At 43.0% G+C, this 16,003-nt stretch overlaps 2 protein-coding genes across 7 annotated transcripts in view; one reads left to right on the top strand and one right to left on the bottom strand.

The window, feature by feature from the left end:
* The window catches only part of HIF1AN (hypoxia inducible factor 1 subunit alpha inhibitor), a 53,726-nt gene extending 48,068 nt beyond the window's left edge, over positions 1–5,658 (bottom strand). For 2 of the 3 annotated variants that reach the window (XR_013331165.1, XM_077748315.1), the window contains exons 1-3: positions 5,448–5,657; positions 4,916–5,166; positions 1,469–1,617 (exon numbers count right to left, since the gene is read on the bottom strand). Coding sequence is in view for 2 of the 3 variants with exons in the window: in XM_077748315.1 (XP_077604441.1) it covers positions 1,469–1,617; positions 4,916–5,166; positions 5,448–5,624 (577 nt within the window). In the remaining variant the exon portion in view is untranslated. Of the gene's footprint in view, positions 1–1,468; positions 1,618–4,915; positions 5,167–5,447 lie in introns of all 3 variants that reach the window. The other variant, XM_077748316.1, reaches the window with a different exon arrangement.
* Positions 5,620–15,358, top strand: NDUFB8 (NADH:ubiquinone oxidoreductase subunit B8). Of its 4 annotated transcripts, none has more exons than XM_077748320.1 (5): positions 5,620–5,772; positions 10,644–10,770; positions 12,246–12,345; positions 12,781–12,936; positions 15,172–15,358. In XM_077748320.1, the coding sequence occupies exons 1-5, from the start codon at positions 5,700–5,702 to the stop codon at positions 15,262–15,264; spliced, it is 549 nt and encodes a 182-aa protein (XP_077604446.1). In that variant the 5' UTR covers positions 5,620–5,699; the 3' UTR covers positions 15,265–15,358. The 4 variants fall into 4 exon arrangements, with proteins under 4 accessions (XP_077604446.1, XP_077604445.1, XP_077604444.1 ...); XM_077748319.1 differs by lacking the exon at positions 5,620–5,772 and adding an exon at positions 5,875–6,067; XM_077748318.1 differs by lacking the exon at positions 5,620–5,772 and adding an exon at positions 10,243–10,300.
* Positions 15,359–16,003: the final 645 nt, after the last annotated feature.

Raw genomic sequence — 16,003 nt, 5'->3', positions numbered from 1 at the left:
CAATTTGGGGCACTGGGTGGCTCAGTTGGTTGAGTGTCCGACTTCGGCTCAGGTCAGGATCTCACATTTCGTGGGTTCGAACCCCATGTCAGGCTCTGTGCTGACAGCTCAGAGCCTGGAGCCTGTTTTGGATTCTGGGTCTCCCTCTCTCTCTATTCCTTTCCAACTTGTGCACTCTCTCAAAAAATAAAAATAAAAAATAAATAAAATAAAATGCCAACTTGACTTACTCTGTCCCAGTGTATATATGCTCCATCTACTCTTTATAACTGGAACCTCATCTATTGTTTATTCTTTGCACAATCCTTGGGAGCTGAGGGGCTCTCCGCAGGGCATGGAGTTTAGAAAATATTCCCCAGGTCTGCCTGGGTGGGCCAAGACAGCTGCCTTCTGAAATGCTGAGAGTATATGTGCATCCTCAGAGATGTGCTCTCTCATCTCTACCTGAGGGATCTGCTTCTGTGCACTCTACCAAATGCAAGAAGGCAGCAGCAAAACTCCTAGTTCAGTAAACTACAACTGGCTCCTGACAGGTCAATCAAGAATTGCTTTCAAAGGGGCAGGTTATGGATACAATCCATAAGCTGCATTGCTAGAAATCTTTATTAATACCGGCAACAAAGAATCCAAAACTGAAGAAAGGACAATCAAAAGAGGAGAAGAAACTTCAGAGCCCAGTGGTGAATGACAATGAATAATTACTCTACTTCCTTGTTCAATACAAATTATTCACCATTAACTAAACACCTACTATGGGCCTGGCCTTGAGCTAATGCCAGAAACAAAAATAAGAATGAAATAATGACCCCAGCCAGTAAGCAGCTCTTCTTCTTCTGACTAGAGTTCAAAGGCTTCTCCTTTTATTCAAATGAAAAAGAAAAAAAGAACATATTCACATATTTGCTTGTGTATGCATAAAATCCTCCAACTGGATACACAAGCAACTAATAACATGTAGTGTCTCCAGGGAGTGATACTGGTGGGCTGGGAAACAGGAGTGGAATGGAAATTTATCATTACACCCCTGTTCACACCTTTTGAATTTAATTCCATAAATATATTACCATTCAAAAGATAAGACTCAATTTATAGTGAAAAAAATAGTTTGCCTCTTCCGCTGGGATAAAAATCTTTTGAATACAGACAGATCCAATAGAGAATAGCAATATTTCAGGAAGACCCCTAATATCTGAATGTACACACTCATGCAGCAACTGAGGAAGGGAAAAGAACTAATTTTCTTTTTCAAGTGCACGAAACGAGCTTAATCGCTTAACGTACATTATCTCATTGAATCTTTATAGTTATTTATAAGATATTATCATGTTCCTTTTACAAATGAGAAGGCTGAAACTTAAGAAAGTTAAGTGACTTGTTCAAAGTCATAAAGCAAATGAGTGGTGAAGACAGGCCTTGAAATCAGGTTTGGATGACTCCAAGCTATGCTGTTTTCCAAAAGATTTCTTACCTTCCATGCCAATGAGCAGCAGGTTGGATGTCAGCTGTCCCCAGCCACGCTTTCCCTGTTGCTTATTAATCCAGTTCCAGTTAAAACCCAAGAAGTCCATGACAATCTTCCTGCCCACGGTATCATTGAGTGTTTGCTGCAGATACAACCTATGTTCCCCGAGAAGAAGATCCCATTAGTGCACGTACACAGTCCTTTGGCATGGCCTCTCCACACCAGTAAACCCAAATGCACATCTGCACCTCCCACAGAGCAGCTGTAGTCATGCAAATCTTAACCAAGACAGAGTCTCCCAGAAATCTGAACAGAATCCTTGCCTATCCTTCTTGGAGCTCTGTTCAATACCAAACTTATATTTTAAAGAAGTGATTCTGGGGTGCCTGGGCGGCTCAGTTGGTTAAACGTCTGACTTTGGCTCAGGTCTGTGGGTTNATATATATATATATATATATATATATATATATTTTAAAGTAAGCTCTGTGCCCAATGTGAGGCTTGAACTCACAGGAGTTGCACACTGCCAACTGAGCCAGCTAGGAGCCCCTAAAGAAGTGACTCCTAACCCTTTATGGGTCACAGAATAAACCCAAGAATCCAAGGAATGTTTCCATAAAAATGCTCATACACACAGAATTGCATAGATTCCTCACAGTCTACTCATAAAGTCTAGAATGATTAATCAGCCTTGCTCCACAGACTCTCAAGGCTTGAGACATCCTCTTTGGCCCTCAATGGCCATTATGGTAAATTGTATTACTGTTCACCAAGAGCTAGTTCCCTCCCTGTGAAAGAGTTAATTCTTCTGTACTCATCTTGAAACAAGCTTGCTTATTTAACTTACTCTGACCAACTAAATGTTCACAAAATAACTTGTGTTGCTTCCAAACTGTAATCTGAAGAACAAGTACACACTACCACCACATCTCTTTCCCTGTGCAACAGCTACAAGGTTTCAGATAGTAGCTGCTGGGGCAATCTGGGTCCCAAAATGAAAACGATGTAAGAGCAGAACCTCCACATGACTTGTGATGGACATGCAGCATGACTATTGTTGTCATAAACCTAAATAAACCTTTGTTGTTTCAAGTCACTGACTCTGGGTTGAGCCCTAGTTTATCTTAACTGACTCAGTCACCTCTCTGTAGTAGCCTTCTACAGCTGAAGGCCTCATCAGGCTTTCTGCAGACCCAGGGCTCCTAATACATCGAGGAAGATCAGAAGTTACTTAAGGGATATGAAAATCCAGACACATTCAATCAAGCCCCATAAAAGATTAACAAAGGGGCAAACAGGAAGACAAAACACAAAAGCAGCCCTGCCCTAGTCCTGAGACCATTACTTCAAAAGGCACATGGGACACCTGGGTGGCTCAGCGGATTAAGTGTCCAACTCTTGGTTTTGGCTCAGGACATGAGCTGCATGTCGGGCTCTGTGCTGAAAGTGCTCTACCCCTTTCACTGCCCTTCCCCCATGCTCTCTGTCTCTCTCAAAATAAATAAACTTAAAAAAAAAAAAAAAAGGCCCAAAGGTTTCTCAGTGCCTAGAACCAGGATGTTTAAGACAATATTAACTAGAAATCTTGACAAGCTGTAAACACTAGCTACCTTTTGGGGGACAAGGAACCCTTAAGTCTCAAATGTAACCTTTGGACTCTCCCCAAAGAAATACACATTCATACAAAAATTTTGCCAAGTAACTTTGAAAGAGGCAGAACACTCACCAAATGTGAATCCAAAGAATTCCTATTATACCTGAATAGTAAATGGTCAAAAGAGCTTAAAGAGGAATCTCAGAATTCCTAGAACCATAACAACCTGAACAATTACACAATGGGTTTGGTTGGTGATAAAATCAGCTGCTACAGCAGAATTTGCACATAGGAAGAAATTTTCCTTGAACTATCGATAAAGTACAGACTACACTTATAACTCATACTTAGTTAGGCAAATGGCTCCCCCTAAGGGAAGTAAGAAACTTAAAGTGATCAAGGAACCAGGATTCATGTGTCTAATCTCAAACTCCTTCCAGTACAAACATTCATTCAATGGAATTACACTTCAGCACCATTTAAGTCGACCTCTCTCCCTCAATGTTGGGGATATGTGTGGACGTATGCACACACACGCACATGCTGTGTTAAAGGTGAAGAAACTAATGCACAAGGTGATTCAGCTATGGCAATCTTTGTTAAGACATAAAGAACAGATCAATCGTAGTTGAGATCCTGGAAACGCTTTCTGGCTAAAGTTCTATCACTATGATAACTGCAAAGTATCAGGAAGGCAAAAAAAAAAAATTTCAAATCCATCACTCAGCCATATGCTGCTAACAGAGAGTCAGGAAAAGAACTGAGGCAGAAGACTAAACAGAAACCCAGAGCTGGACACCAAGTGTGAGATGAAGATGGTCATTCACCATGACATACTTAATGACAGCAATTCCTAGAAACAATGTTATAGCATGGAACTGAATGCTGTCTGGGACCTACCTAAGAGGCTGTCCTCATATATAATAGAAAGAGAAAGAGTCACTTTTGTGTCTTGTGTCTGCTATCTCCAGTACAATATGAAAATCTGTATCAACCCCCACCCCCATTGAATCTAATCTAGAGGATCCTTATATCCTTCACCTCAGAATCATGATAATCTATAAAACTTTTCAGCTTTAACTGTACCCAGCCAGCCCAATATTTTAGGACACAGAATACAAACTGGCAATCTTAGGGCTAAATCCAACTGAATTGTTTTTGTTTGCCCCTACCTTCCCCTCCCCCATTAAAAAAAATTTGAATTAGGGGCACCTGGGTGGCTCAGTCGGTCAAGCATCTGACTCTTGGTTTCAGCTTAGGTCGTGATCTCATGGGTCGGGAGTCTGAGTCCTGCATTGGGCTCTGCACTAACAGCACGGAACCTGCTTGGGATTCTCTCTCTCACTCTCTCTGCCCCTCTCCCGCATGTGCAGGCATGCACTCTTTCTCTCTCCAAAAATACATAAACTTAATAAAAAAATTTTAATATAAAAAAACAAAAATTTGAATTAGTTTCCCACACTTAACAGTCAAAAAAAAAAAGTTTAAGTAAAAATCCTGATTTCTGGCTTCTCTTGAAAAATGAAAGTATCTGGCAACCCTGAGATGGCACTCCCAAATGGAAACAAGAGTCAAGTAAAGACTTCTCACTAATGAACAGGGCATATGCATTCAACTTCACTGTAATTTTCACCTAAACAATTTCACTCACTTTGTTCAGCTATCTGACCCTTCCAGGCAACTGTGACTCCCACTTTGTAAAGACGACAAAGAACTTCAAAGTCCCAGTTCAAGTCTAATCAATTCTCTCATCTCGCAAGCCTAAGAACTTGTCCAATTCCTCTATATGCTCAAGCAACTACAAGAAAGGAAAGTGGATGCCCTAGAGTCCATGGGAAACTATGATCTGAGAACTTTACCTCTCTTCCCCTCCTTGCTGCTGTATATCCTGCAGTTTCTCAACAAACTCATGAAACTTCATTTCTTCCCTGTTGGACTTGGGCTTAAAGTTCTGGAAATTAGCCATCTTCTTCTCATCATAATACAAAAACTTGTGGGTGCTGGCACTGTACACAGAGAAGTCTCCGTTGCCAATGTTCTCCTGAAGATATTCTAGGTCCCATTTCAGAGCAGGATACACAAGATTTGTGTCTGTCAGCACCACAGGCTCCTAAGTGAAAAACCAAGTGAAAAAAACAAATGAAGTCAGCCCAAGGAGCTGGTAGATTCTTGTCTCATGACTCCAAAAACTTCCCAACTTAAGAATAATTTCTAGCGTGAACAAGCACGAACCCTTTAAAGGCCCATGTCTCCTTGCCTCCCTCTCCATCTTCCCTTAGGCCCTAGGCGATAGCCCTGCCAGACCCCCACTTCTATCACCACTCACCTTTGACCTCTCCTCCCAACCTCGTCCCTTCCCCCTCCCCTTTCGGACGGGGCCCCGCCCCCTACCTCATTCTCGATAAGCTCCTCCGCCCGGGGGTCGCTCTGACTCAGACGCGGGATGGGCCGGGTCGGGAAGCTATAATTGCGCAGTTGGGACTCATCCCAGGCCGGGCCGAGGGCTTCGGCTTCTTCCCGAGGTTCCCCAGAGCCTGAGGCGGCAGCCTCAGCCGCTGTCGCCGCCATCTCCTTCTCTACAGACAGCCCCACCGGAACCGGAAGTTCCGCCTATTCCGGATAACTATAGCGGAAACCATAGAGATGAACTTCAAGAGAGAGCGGTTCAGAGTCACAAAGGACGCGGAACCAGGGCCTGGGGGAGCTCCTCCTAATGGTAACCTACAGCTCTACACCCTAAGCTCTGACCCTGAAGACTTGGGGCCCAGAGGTTAGACCTACTGAATAGGGGTGACCACCTGGTTACCCAATCCGTAAGATATTTCTGCGTCAATGTGCCCAGGCCTACACAAGAAGCAGAGAAAGAGGCCAGTTTAGTGGGGCTTTAAACTTTACAGTCATGGACAGGGAGAGAAGCCAACATTTGACCTACCTAAGGAAGTCAGAAGGAAAAGTCAGATTGATAGATGTTGAGCAAAAGTTGCTCTGAAGGCCTCAACAAAAGATACATGGCAAGTTGAATTGTTTAAAATCAAAGATGGTTTTCTTTTGTTTAACATCATTTTATTCTGGTTATGTTACCATCTCTCCTACTTAAAGATTTTTTAAAAATTTTCTTTATTTATTTATTCATTTTAAAATAAATAACCCTTAAAGGGGTTGTGCTTGTTTACAGTAGAAATTATTCTGAAGTGGGGAAGTTTATTTATTTTGAGAGAGACAGAGAGAGAGAGCCCAAGCAGGGGAGGGGCAGAAAGAGAAGGGGATAGAGGATCTGAAGCAGGCTATGTGCCCACAGCAGAGAGCCTGAGGCAGGGCTCCAGCTCATGAACCATGAAATCATGACCTGAGCTGAAACCAAGAGTTGGACACTTAACCAACTGAGCTACCCAGGAGCCCGTTTATTTATCTTTGAGAGAGAAAAAGAGAGAACAGAGGAGAGGGAGGGAGAGAATCCCAAGAAGTTCTGTGCTTACAATGTGGAGCCTGACATAGGGCTTGATCTCATGATAGTGAGATCATAACCTAAGCTAAAATCGAGTTGAATGCTTAACCAGCTGAGCCACCCAGGTGCCCCATTTAATGATGTTTCTGCCATGGAACCAAGGTTATTATTAATGGCCAACCATGAGCATCTCACATTTTCAAATAATTTGTATTGATTATAAAAAGTCTTATCACTTACTTCTATTGCTTAGTTGGATCATTTTTATGGCTGGCTCTGGGAGGTCAGATTCTAAGATGGATCTAAATATTTCTGCCCCATCATATACATGCCCTATAGGTCTCCCCCCTTGAATAAGAGCAGATATTATGAATATGGCAGGGTATCACTCCTTCAATGAGGTTATGTTATATAGCAGAAATGTAATTAAGGTTCCTAATCAGTTCACTGTGAGTTCATCAAGAGGGACATTGACCCTGGGTGGGCCTGACTCAATAACTCTGACTCTTCCAATCTGGGTCTAGAGTCAGTGACAGAAACCAGAAAGATTTTGAAGCCAAAGAAGTTCTCTCCTGTTGGCTTTAAATGAACAAACTGCTTGTGGCAGAGGGTGGCATGTAGGTAGGTTCTAGCTCCTGATTGACAGCCAGCAAGAAAGCAGGGACCTTAGTTCTGCAAGTGTAAGGAACTGAATTCTGCCAATAACCACTGAGCTTGGAAAAAACCACAGAGCTTCAGATGAGGACAGCAGCCCCCACAAATACCTTAATTTCAGGTTGGTGAGACTCTGAGCTGAGACACCAGCTGAACTGTGTCTGGACTTCTGACTCATAGAAAATGTGAGATAATTAATTGGTGTTGTTTGGGGCTGCTAAATTTATGGTAATTTGTTATGCAGCAAAAAAAACCCCACCACCTAATACACTAGCTTAACTATGTAATTATGCTGTACAGTAACTATGCTACACCAAACTGATAATGGGGTTACCTCTGTTGAGGGTTTAGGGTTGTGGGTGCCAACCAAAACTCTAGTTTTATCTGCAATATTTGTATTTTTACAAGAGTATATTAATATGTAAGCTTGGGAATTAAAAATAAATTAGATTAAGAAGATTCAAATTACTAAAATCAAGAATGAAAGAAGGGTCATTACTACCGCACAAAAATTAAAAGGAGTACAAGGGAACACTATATACAATTGTATGCCAAAGAATTAGATAACCTGGGTGAAATGGACAAATTCATAGAAAGGTACATACTATCATAACTGATTTAAGAAGAAATAGAAAATCTGAATAGACTTACAAGTAAAGAGATTAAAACAGGAATTTAAAAAAAGTCCCACAAAGAAAAGCCCAGGACTAAATGGATTCACTGATTAATCCTAGCAAACATTTTAAAAAGTATTAACACCACTTTTTCACAAACTCTTCCAAAAATAGGACACTCCCCAACTCCGAGGAAAATATTATCCTGATACCAAAATGAGACAAAGATGTCACAAAAAGAAAGAATTACAGACTAGTATCCCTTATGAATATAGATGTAAAAATCTCCAACAAAATACTAGGAAGCCAAATCCAGCATTATATTAAAAAGAATTAAATACCATGACCAAGTAAGATTTATTCCAGGAATGCAAGGTTAGTTCAACATCTGAAAAGTAACCATATTAATAGAAGGGAAAAAAAAATCACATGATCATCTCAATAGACAGAGAAAGCTTTTGACAAATTCCAACACCTTTCAGGATTAAAAATGGGTCTGAAATGACACCATCAAGAAAGTAAATAGACAATCCATAGAATGGGAGAAAATATTTACAAATCATACAGCTGATAAGTGACTTGTCCCTAGAGTTCATAGAGATTTCTTACAACTCAGCAATAATAAGCCAACCCAATTAAGAAACGGATGAAAGACTTGAATAGACATTTCTCCAAAGATATACAATGGCCAATAAGCACATCAAAAGATGTTCAACATCTTTAGTCATCAGGGGGATGCAAATCAAAACCACAATGAAATAACATTCATGGCCACTAGAATGACTATAATAGAAAGGAAAGTAACAAGTGTTGGTGAGAATGTGGAACACGTATGCTCCTAGTGGGAATGTAAAGTGGTACAGCTTCTTTGAAAAATAGTTTTGCAGTTCTGCAGAAAGCTAAACATAGAGTTATCCTATGATCTGGCATTTCTCCCCACCCCCTTAAATCCAGCCATTCTACTGCTAGGTATATACCAAAGAGAATTGAAAACATACATCCACACAAAAACTTGTACAGGAATGTCCACAGCAGCATTATTCATAATAATCCCAAAGTGAAAATAACCCCAACGTTTATCAACTGACCACTGTGTAAACAAAAACTGTATCTATATAACAAAATATTATTTGGTCACAAAAAGGAATGAAGAACTGACACATGCTTACAACATGGACAAACTTTGGTTATTCTAAGTGAAGTAAGTCAGACACAAAAGGTTACATATTGCATGATACCATTTATATGAAATGTCCAGAATAGACAAATCCAAAGACAATAGATTAGTGTTGCCAGGGGGTGGGGGTAGGGGGAATACACTATTAGGGACAGAGTTTCTCTTGGGGTTAATGAAAACGATTTACAATTAGTGGTGATAATTGCTCGACTTTGTAAATATACCAAAAATCACTTTATTGTACACTTTAAAGGGATGACTTTTATGGTATGTGAATTATATCATGATAAAAATAATTAAATAAATCAGAACAGCTCTGTTTCTGGACCCAAATCAGATCAGGGCTTGCTACTGAATGAATGCAGATATTGTACAATTATTTCGAACATCAACTAGTGATGCTCATTTACAAGGGGGCAAGTTGCTAGGAATTAGTCCTCCCTCAAAGTTATATGCCAAATGGTACATATAATTTTTATTGCTGTAATATATATTTGAGAATGTCTATAATAATGGATTCTGCTCCAAAACAGTGAGCACCCCAAAAGTTGCTGGAGATATGTGCACATTTATATTGTGTAAATGATAAAAATCCCATCTGTGTAAAAGTGAGGACATATACATATGCAAACATGATAATATCTCCCCATTCTTCTGTTAAGCTAGTGTTTGTGACTGTGGTCCGGCTGGAAATCTATTTATACAAGTCCTAGCCAATCTGAGGTTTTAGCCAGTCTGGGAAGAGCTGTTTCTGGTGCTAGGATTGGTTTTACATTTGTTGGATTGAGGTGACTGGGACATTCAAGTGTAAACACGAAATAAAACTAAGGAGCGAATTTGGGGCCGATTTGTGTGTTGCACCTTGCCTGTACGTGCAAGATCGCCCAATTTGCAAAACAGAACAAGAAAACGGAAGACGAAGAGCTGAATCTGAAGAATGATCGCGTTTTGGGATGAAAGGAGGACGCGCCAGTAAAGGAGAGGAAAAGGGCAAGCAGAGAAGAAATTAAGGCAGGCTCTTTTGACTTGAAGGGAGGGGTAGGTTAGCTGTCCACCTGAGATGCTCAGGTTGAGACTCCATTATCCCTGTAAGCGTCTAAGCCAGCTGACGGAGAAAGGGACACAAGAATACGAAATATCAAAGTAGTGACTTAATTCATTTTCTCTGCTTCTCGCTTTCTCTCGGTCTCTAACCATCCGGTCATCTACCCTGTGGCTTCCCAGCACAGTTTAAGCCCCGCCCTTGTTGAACCCTTAGGACTTTCCTTCACTGCAGTCTTCCCTCGTCGCGTTTGACCCGGCTCAGCCGCCGTGACAAAGCCTTTGCGCATGTGCAGGGTGAAACTGGAGGAAGGTGAAGATGGCGGCGGCCAGGGCGCGGGTCCTGGGAGTCCGATGGCTGCAAAGGGCAGCCCGGACCGCGGTGCCGTTGGGTGCACGGACAGGTCCGCTAGAACGGGCGAAGCCTCAATGTGGGAAGGGGATGCCTGAGGTTTAGTGTGTCGAGAGGTGGGTGGGTATCGCGGATATTGCAGTGGCCGTGTCCGGCGAGGGGGCGGAGGTATATCCAGAGAAAGGGGGCAAGAGTCTCACCTGGTCCTTTGAAGTCCGGGCAGCCGCAACCACCGCAGCTTGAAGCCTCCAGGGCGCCAGGAGGGATAAGGTCTTTTGTGACTTACCCCCTTTCTGCTCCCCAGCTTCGCACATTACCAAGGACATGCTCCCGGGGCCCTATCCCAGGACCCCAGAAGAACGGGCCGCCGCCGCCAAGAAGTATAACATGAGAGTAGAAGACTACCAACCGTACCCGGATGATGGCATGGGGTGAGATGCAGAGTCGGCTGGCAGCCGGGTAGTGATGGGAGATGGCCAGCTGGGTTGGGTGGCTCGACTCTGACCATTTTCCCTGAACCTTTTCGTGATCCCTCAGAGTCAATAATGTGGGTGCTTTTCTCGGTGGCGGGAGGTAGGAGGTGATGGGTGAGCAGCTGCAGCCTAAAGGACTTCAATTTTCTCCTTGGCTCAGGCTGTTTCCTCAAATGAGGAAGCCGGGATTTTAATAGCTCCCTCGAGGACCCCTGAATAGCAGGAACTTTCCTTGGCTTCACCCAGAGCGCAAGGTTTCATTTAGATTGAGCATCTGCTGGGCTCAGGTGCTGTCCTGCAGGCACGTGATCAGGCTGGAGCTGGACTCCTGTCTTGAGAGCCTTATTTGTAGATGGGAGTACTCTATATTGTGTATTTATCTTTCTTTAAAAAAAGATATATTTGCTGTTAGGGCTGTGGAAATTGTAGTAACTGTCAAGGATTAAACAGCCAGCTCCCTACACCAATCTATCCCCCCCTTTACATAACATCTCCATGGTTAATTATCGGGAGTGATTACCATGACCCTCATTTTCTCTCTTAGCATCACTCTTTCAATAGTGATTTTCGCAGCTCCTATTCTCCTTGTTTTCCAGTCATTTTCTGTGACACATGACTAGTTGTCATCATTTCCTATGTCTCTTATTTTGTTGTTGACAAGAGTAGCCTTGGTAGCAGTCTGTATAAGCTGAAACTGGATTTGTTGGGGAAAAACCCAGCTTAACAGGAAGTCCCATGAGGTGTTTGAGACATGGAGATGGATGCTAACTTGGGTGGTTGGGGAGCACAGTTGCTATGAAGAGGATGCTTCTCTAATCTGAATCCCTTTTGTTTGTATTCCAATTAGCTGGATGACCTTGGGTTCAAACTAAACTACAGTTTTATTTTCTGTCTAATGAGGGAATCAGAGTGATTGATTGCTAAATTCCCTTCCAGTTCTGACATAACATTGTATGACTTTTTGTTGTTGAAAGAGGGGGACAAGCATACATGTTATAAATGTTGCAGAGTTTGACAAGGGGCGCCTGGGTGGCTCAGTTGTTGAGTCTGACTTGGTTTCTGCTCAGGTCATAATCTCATGGTTTGTGGGTTCAAGCCCGCACCAGGGTGGGGACAAAGGAGGATTCTACCTGGGATTCTCTCTCCCTGTCTCTCTGCCTCTCCTTCACTTGTGCACTCTCAAATAAATAAACTTTAAAAAAATAAAATAAAAACCAGAGTTTGACATGAACTTTTATTTACGCTTTGGACTTCTGTGGTTAGTTCTGTGCTTAGTGACTATAAATTGAGATCTTGATTTGAAAGTGGTTTCCTCTGTCCTTAGTTGAGGCAATTATTTCTGTCACTTGGGTTCTCATCTCTAACATGAGGGGACTGAGTTTTCTGAGTGAGGCTGCTCAGAGCCCCTTCCAGAAGTTTTTCTGTCTCTCCAGGTATGGAGACTACCCGAAACTCCCTGACCGCTCACAGCAGGAGAGGGATCCATGGTATGACTGGGACCATCAAGACTTGAGGTTGAACTGGGGTGAGCCGGTAAGAAATCCATATCCCATTTGACCTTTCTTTCTTCTCCCTAAACCTTCCTGAGGATTCTTTCTTTAGTTTAAATGGCACGTTGCTGTCTAAGTAACATCAAGGCTTTCTGTCCAAGGAAGCAAGGTCCGGTGATCTGAGACCTGAGGCTCCGTGTGTGGTACGTGGAATGTGATGTCTGGAAATAATCAGAACTCTGTACTTTGAAAACTGTGAACTTCCATAATTGAGCTATCTTTAGTCAGCAGAACCTTGATCTAAGCCTATACATCTAGTCCTATATGCTAGAGTAGCTCACACTTGACTCTCAGAATATTGTCCTGGGTAAGAGAATGCCTTTATTGGACCTTGTATCAGGCTCTAATCACCCTTTTGCAGACTGCCTGCCTTTTGCAGGAAGAGCAGTATGTGGTATTTATCTGCTTTCTGCCTCAGGTACACTGGGACCTTGACATGTATATCAGAAACCGTGTGGACACATCCCCTACACCTGTTTCCTGGAATCTCATGTGTAAGCACCTCTTCGGCTTCGTGGCCTTCATGGTGTTCATGTTTTGGGTTGGGGAGACTTACCCCACCTACCAGCCTGTGGTGAGTATCTGAGAAGTGCTCCCATAGGCACATTTACTTAGCCCTGTTTCCTGAGGGAATGAAGTCGCTAGAGTTGGGATCCAGCCAATACCAAGCCTGCCTTCCTGGGAAGGCCTGTAGAGGGGCTTACTCACTGGCCTGGCACGAGTATGAGAGCACTGCTCCATGCCCATGTCTTGGGTCAGTCTAAGTGAGAAGAATCCATTTAGGACTAGGTGAGGAATGAGAACGTGGAAGTTTTCTATAGTTTTGTATAAATGTTTATTTATTTTGAGAGAGAAATATATTTATATTGGGGGAGGGGTAGAGAGAGAGGAGAGAGAGAATCCGAAGCAGGCTCTGTGCTTTCAGTACAGAGCCTGACACAGGGCTCGATCTCACAAACCATGAGATCATGACCTGAGCCAAAACCAAGAGTCAGACATTCAATTGACTGAGCCACCCAGGCACCCCTCATCTAGTCTTCGAGTTTCCATTTGGGGGCTATACTCACAATTATATTTTAGCACAAGTGATTTTTCAAGGTAGAGTCAAGGAATCTAGAGCTGAAACCTTATCCTCTGCTGGAGGCGTGAAGGGCAATTCCCATAGAGTACTGGAAGCAGTTGAATAGATACTACACATAGACCATTTTATTTTGGGGAATGTAAAGGGCACAGAAACTATGCTCTCTAGCTTTATGGGAGTTTAATCTGGATGAGCAAATAACGAGCAGCATTTGAACAGAGATATAGGAATTTGGCAGTTTTAGTGTATATATGTAAATAGTGAATGTATGTGTTACATGGTGTGAGGTGCTGTTAAAAAGAAGGATCGTGTTAGATACTAAAAATATGTATAGACTTTGGATGGTGGGGAGAAGTTGGAGAGAACATTTGGAGCAAGACAAAATAGAATGAAGGAAGGAAAAGGAAAGTGAGTTAGCTGGAATGGAATAGGCATATAAAATATTCCTGGATAACCAACTGTATTGGTTACCTAGAAAGCTGCTAAAAATTCAGATTCCTGGAGAGCCTAGTTCAGTAGCTCCACAGTGGGGTTCTAAAATCAATATTTAACAAGTTCCCAGGTAATTCTGATGATATGGGAAATTAGGTGTGAAAATTGCCATGTTAAAAAAAATACTGTGAGGTGAGGTGATCAGTTAGGTTGGGATGTTTTTATTGCATGGCTAGGGATTTGGGCTTAGTCACATAGTAAGACATTAATGCAACAAATATTTGTAAAGACCCTTCTATGTTCCATGTACAGATTGTGCTAGGGGTTGGGGACCCAGTGATGACTTGGACTTCCTCTAGACAGCACCGATCTGTGTTGAGTTTTTGAGCATAAAAGTGACATAATCTAATGAAGGCTAGGATTTTAGGATGATTGATCTGGGAGTAGTCTACAGGGTAGATTGTATGGGAAGGAACTGAAAGCAGAAAGACTGTCATGTTTGCAGTTGGCTGCTCGGTGCTACCTCTGCAGAGATCATCAGTGTCCTGATGGTAGCTGGTGTGTCTGTGTGCACTGACACGAGCCTTCCTACCAAGCCCCAGGGGCTCCAGGCTGGAGAGTGCACGTAGGGCTGGTGTGAGCACTAACTTCTCTTCAGGAGAGCAAGAAACACAGTGTGGCTCTTCCATTTTTCAGTTCTGTAAGCACATCACCCTTTTCTCCTCCCCTTGAGCCATGTTCCCTGACAGCTGTTTGTTGGTAAAGCCAGCAGCCCCTAAAGCACGTCCCAGCCGTGTCTCCTCTGTGCTTTCCCCCACCGCTGCTCCTGCACGCCTCATTTGCTAGGCCACTTTAGTGGTGGAACCATTAGAGGCTGAGTGACTTAAAGGAGATTGAGTCTGTCTCGACCCCAGGAGAGAGTGGGATGGATGGATGCATCGTCTCATTTAGAAAGCACTCTCCCTCCCTCCCTCCTTCTCTCTCTCCCCTCTCCCCTTCTCCCCCTTTCCCTCTCCCTCTCTCTCTCTCTCTCTCTCTCTCTCTCACACACACACACACACACACACACACACACACACACAGAGTGTAGACACCACCTCTTTTACAATCTAGGCTTTCTCTCTGCCTTGGGCTGAGTAGTGAAGAGGAGCAGTGTTCCTGCTGTTCTAGCCCAGCTGGGTCCGTCCAGAGGCTACCTCGTACCCACTTACCATGTGTGATTGTTAACTCAGAGTGGGGTGTAGCCAGGTATTGGCTGGATGCACGCTATCTTGCTGACTTGTGTTTTTTCCTTAGGGGCCGAAGCAGTATCCTTATAACAATCTGTACCTGGAAAGAGGCGGCGATCCCACCAAAGAGCCTGAGCCTGTGGTTCATTATGAGATCTGAGACGGCGTCATCAGCTTTGTGTCCCCTAACTGACTTCCTCATTTCTAGAGATTTAACCGTAATGAAATCCCTAATAAAACTTAGTGCTGTGGTATCTGTGCCTCATTTCCCCAGGAATAGCCACTGCCGTGAGGACCTCATCCTTTTCCTTTTTTTTTTTTTCTGCCTGCTATCTGCTCCCACCCGCTACCCACTCTGAGATTAGAAAGATGGGAGGGTGGGGGGAGTTAAGCACAAGAAAATGGTACTTTGTTAATTTTGCTGGGGCTGTGAAGGTATTCGAGGGTTTCAGTTGTGCAGCAGGTGGTAAGGGTAGTTCCTTTTCCCATTTACAGGGTTGAAGAAACAGGAAGATACATATGTTCCTGACTTCCCAAGTTGGAACAAGATATATTTTCTGTAAGAAACCTTTTTATAATGGTTAGGTTTTTTATTTTTAAGTGCACTTAAAAAATTTTTTTTTAAGTTTATTTATTTTGACAGAGAGACAGCATGAATGGGGCAAGGGCAGCTAGAGAGGGAGAGAGAATCCCAAACAGGCTCTGTGCTGCCAGCACGATGTGGGGCTCAAACCTGCGAAGCTGTGAGATCATGACCTGAGCCAAAACCAAGAGCTGGACGCTTAACCGACTGAGCCACCCAGGTGCCCCAAAAAGTGTACTTTAACATGTTTCAAGTATATTATAGAATAAATAGGTGTTTTTGGACTCACTTGAGGCTGTGACTGTCTCTAATGTCA

This window comes from Crocuta crocuta, unplaced genomic scaffold (assembly GCF_008692635.1).
Source record: "Crocuta crocuta isolate KB4526 unplaced genomic scaffold, BGI_CrCroc_1.0 scaffold619, whole genome shotgun sequence".
In the NCBI taxonomy this organism is placed as follows: Eukaryota; Metazoa; Chordata; class Mammalia; order Carnivora; family Hyaenidae; genus Crocuta; species Crocuta crocuta.
Note: the sequence above shows the minus strand (reverse complement) of the source record. Positions and strands in the feature narration are given on the sequence as shown.